Source organism: Podarcis raffonei, chromosome 6 (genome assembly GCF_027172205.1).
Source record: "Podarcis raffonei isolate rPodRaf1 chromosome 6, rPodRaf1.pri, whole genome shotgun sequence".
Taxonomy (NCBI): Eukaryota; Metazoa; Chordata; class Lepidosauria; order Squamata; family Lacertidae; genus Podarcis; species Podarcis raffonei.
The window spans coordinates 7,036,352-7,039,081 of record NC_070607.1 but is presented as its reverse complement, the minus strand read 5'-3'; the positions used below and the strand labels follow the sequence as shown (position 1 = coordinate 7,039,081).

The 2,730-nt window shown below is 59.3% G+C and overlaps 1 protein-coding gene across 1 annotated transcript; it reads right to left on the bottom strand.

The window, feature by feature from the left end:
* Positions 1-288: 288 nt before the first annotated feature.
* Positions 289-1,977, bottom strand: IER5 (immediate early response 5). Its single transcript, XM_053391327.1, has one exon. The coding sequence runs from the start codon at positions 1,932-1,934 to the stop codon at positions 966-968; it is 969 nt and encodes a 322-aa protein (XP_053247302.1). The 5' UTR covers positions 1,935-1,977; the 3' UTR covers positions 289-965.
* Positions 1,978-2,730: the final 753 nt, after the last annotated feature.

The following is a 2,730-nucleotide window of genomic DNA, read 5'->3' as shown; positions in this document are numbered from 1 at the left end:
AAGGACATTTGCTTCCTTTGCCTCCAACCTGTTCTTTCCTTTATATCCCTAGTTGCTATAACCCAGATCAGTGCTATGCCTGCTGCTTATCCACACCTTTCCGGTGCCTTCGATGCTAAATCATTTTATTATTATCATTATTATTTATTGAATTTATATACCGCCCTATACCCAGAGGTCTCAGGGCGGTTCAAGAAGGGACAACTGCTGCCCCAACATTTGAAGGGGGAAGAGAAATTAGCACCCACGCCCTCCCCAGCCCAGAGACAGCAGAAACACAAGTGCAGCTTAAACAATGTCAAAATATTTAATACGTGTTGCACACGCCAGAAGTTTACAATTGCCATACAAAAACACATCAACCGGAGGAAGAATATTGTACAAAGTGTCCTCAGAGGTCCTCTCTCCCTTAACCTTTATAAAACAAAGGCTAGGAGTAATCGCCCCAGGGAAGCGTCCCTCGAGAGATCTGCAAACACAGTTCCAACACACCTTCTCAGCCCTTCAAGCCTAGTGCTTTAGGGGCTTATCCTCCCCCCACAAAAAAAACCCTAATCTTACAGCAAACTTTCCAAGGGTTGCTCGGAAGAACATGCTCTGCGCGGCACGAAAACAAGACAAGGGTATGACCTTCAGAACCGCTTTGACCGGAGGATGGATGGAGGGAAGGGAGGGCAGGAAAACGCTGAGCTGCTTCCACGCAGACTGCAAAATCACAGCCGGGGGGACGGAGGAGAAGCCATCCCTCCAGCCCACCCCGTCCAAAGTTTTAAACGCCGGGTACTGCCCTGGTCCAGTCGCGCCCGCATCCCTCCGTGGGGAAAGTACGGGTGGCGCATGGAAGGAGCTTCTCCTCGAAAGCAGCTGGGCCGCTTGAAATCCGAAGCAAACCCGGATCAACGTGCAGCCACCCCTCCCCCCCCCCGTGGTCCCAATAATATGCAACCGGGGGGAAACAGGCAAGTTCAGAAAGCCACGATGGCCGTGCTCCAAGGGTTGAGGTTGCGCAGCATGGACTCGTCGCAGCAGATCGGCCCCGGCTCGGCGTCCGCTGCTGCTCCGGCCGACGCCTCGTCCTTGTCGTCGTCTTCCTCGGCTTCCCTCCGCCGGCGCCGCCCGGCGCCCGAGGGCTTTTTGCCGAGCAGTCCCGAGAAGCTGGAGCCGAAGATACTGATGAGGCTGGCCACGTTGCCCGTCTCCAGGTCGCCGCCGCCGCCGTGGTGCTGCCTCGGGTTCTGCGACTCCCGCTCCCTGCGCGGCTTCTTCAGCGGGGAGCTCCCCGACGGCGCGCCCTCGCCTGGTTGCGCAGCGGCGCCCCGCTTCCTGGGGCAGCAGGGCGGAGAGGGAGCCTCGGCCGGCTGCTTGCCGGCATCCGCCGTCGGAGAAGAACAGCCGCAGCAGCGCCGCGCCAGCCGATTCGCTTCCCAATCCGGCGCCAGGTTCCGCGGCGACGGGGGAGCCCTGCGCTCCGAAGGCAGCGCCGCCGGCTGCAGGAAAAACGGAGGCGAGGGAGGAAAGACGGGCAGCCTCGAAGATGGTCCTCCTCCTCCTCGGAGCGGATCCGCACCAGGCGCCATCGGCCCCGGAGCAGCAGCCGGGAAAGGCGCCGCCTGCGCGCCATCCAACTCGCTCAGGTAGACCTGCCGGGCGCTGCGCAAGACGAGCGACACCAGGAGGTTCCGGTGCAGCTTGACGCCGCCGCGCTGGCCCCGCGCGCCGTACATCTTGCCCAGCGAGATGCTGACGATGCGCTGCGCCTCCAGCTTGCAATCCATGCCCGACGGAATGCCCTCGGCCCGGCGCGCAAGGCCAGGAGGGGCGGCGCTGCGAGCCGCTCGCTGCCCAAAGCGAACGCAAGCGGGAGCAAAACACACTGTCCGCGCAAAACACACTGCGCGTCTCCGTCGAAGGAGCAGCCAGCAGAACCTCAACATCCGCCGCGCTCCATCCCGCGGCCGATTGAAGGCAGCCCAGCCCGGAGCGCGCGGTTTTGAGAACGCAGCGCATTGCGCCGGAGCCAATCAGAGCAGCGGGCGGTTGCCCGGCTCCGCCCACCCCCGTCTAGCCTCCGGCGCGCGCCCGGCTTCCTCCCTCATGCGCGCGCCCGCCCCGCGAGCTCGGCCAATGGGGAGCGTGGGAAGCGAGATTCGAATGGGTCCTTGGCCCCGCCCCTCCCGCCTGCTGAGCCCGCGCTTCAAAGAGGCGAAGCGTTCCTTCCGCGCTGGGGGCTGCAAAGAAGGGGTTGCAAGAGATGTTTTTTTGTGCAGATAAGCGAACCTCTCCCAATTCAGCAGCAGCGCTTGTTCCCCCGGGAAGCGTGCATGTGCAGGATCGCAGCCTTTCTGCACCCTCTTGGCGCTTCCAGATGATGCAAGCTTCTTTTATTCTTTTGATATTGCTCACTCCCTGTTTTATTCCCTCCAACATTTCTCCGATGGAATTAGGGACATCCTATTCCATACCCTCCAACATTTCTCCAAGGAAAATAGGGACATCCTATTCCATACCCTCCAACATTTCTCCAAGGAAAACAGGGACATCCTATTCCATACCCTCCAACATTTCTCCAAGGAAAATAGGGACATCCTATTCCATACCCTCCAACATTTCTCCAAGGAAAACAGGGACATCCTATTCCATACCCTCCAACATTTCTCCAAGGAAAACAGGGACATCCTATTCCATACCCTCCAACATTTCTCCAGTGAAAATAGGGACATCCTATTCCAT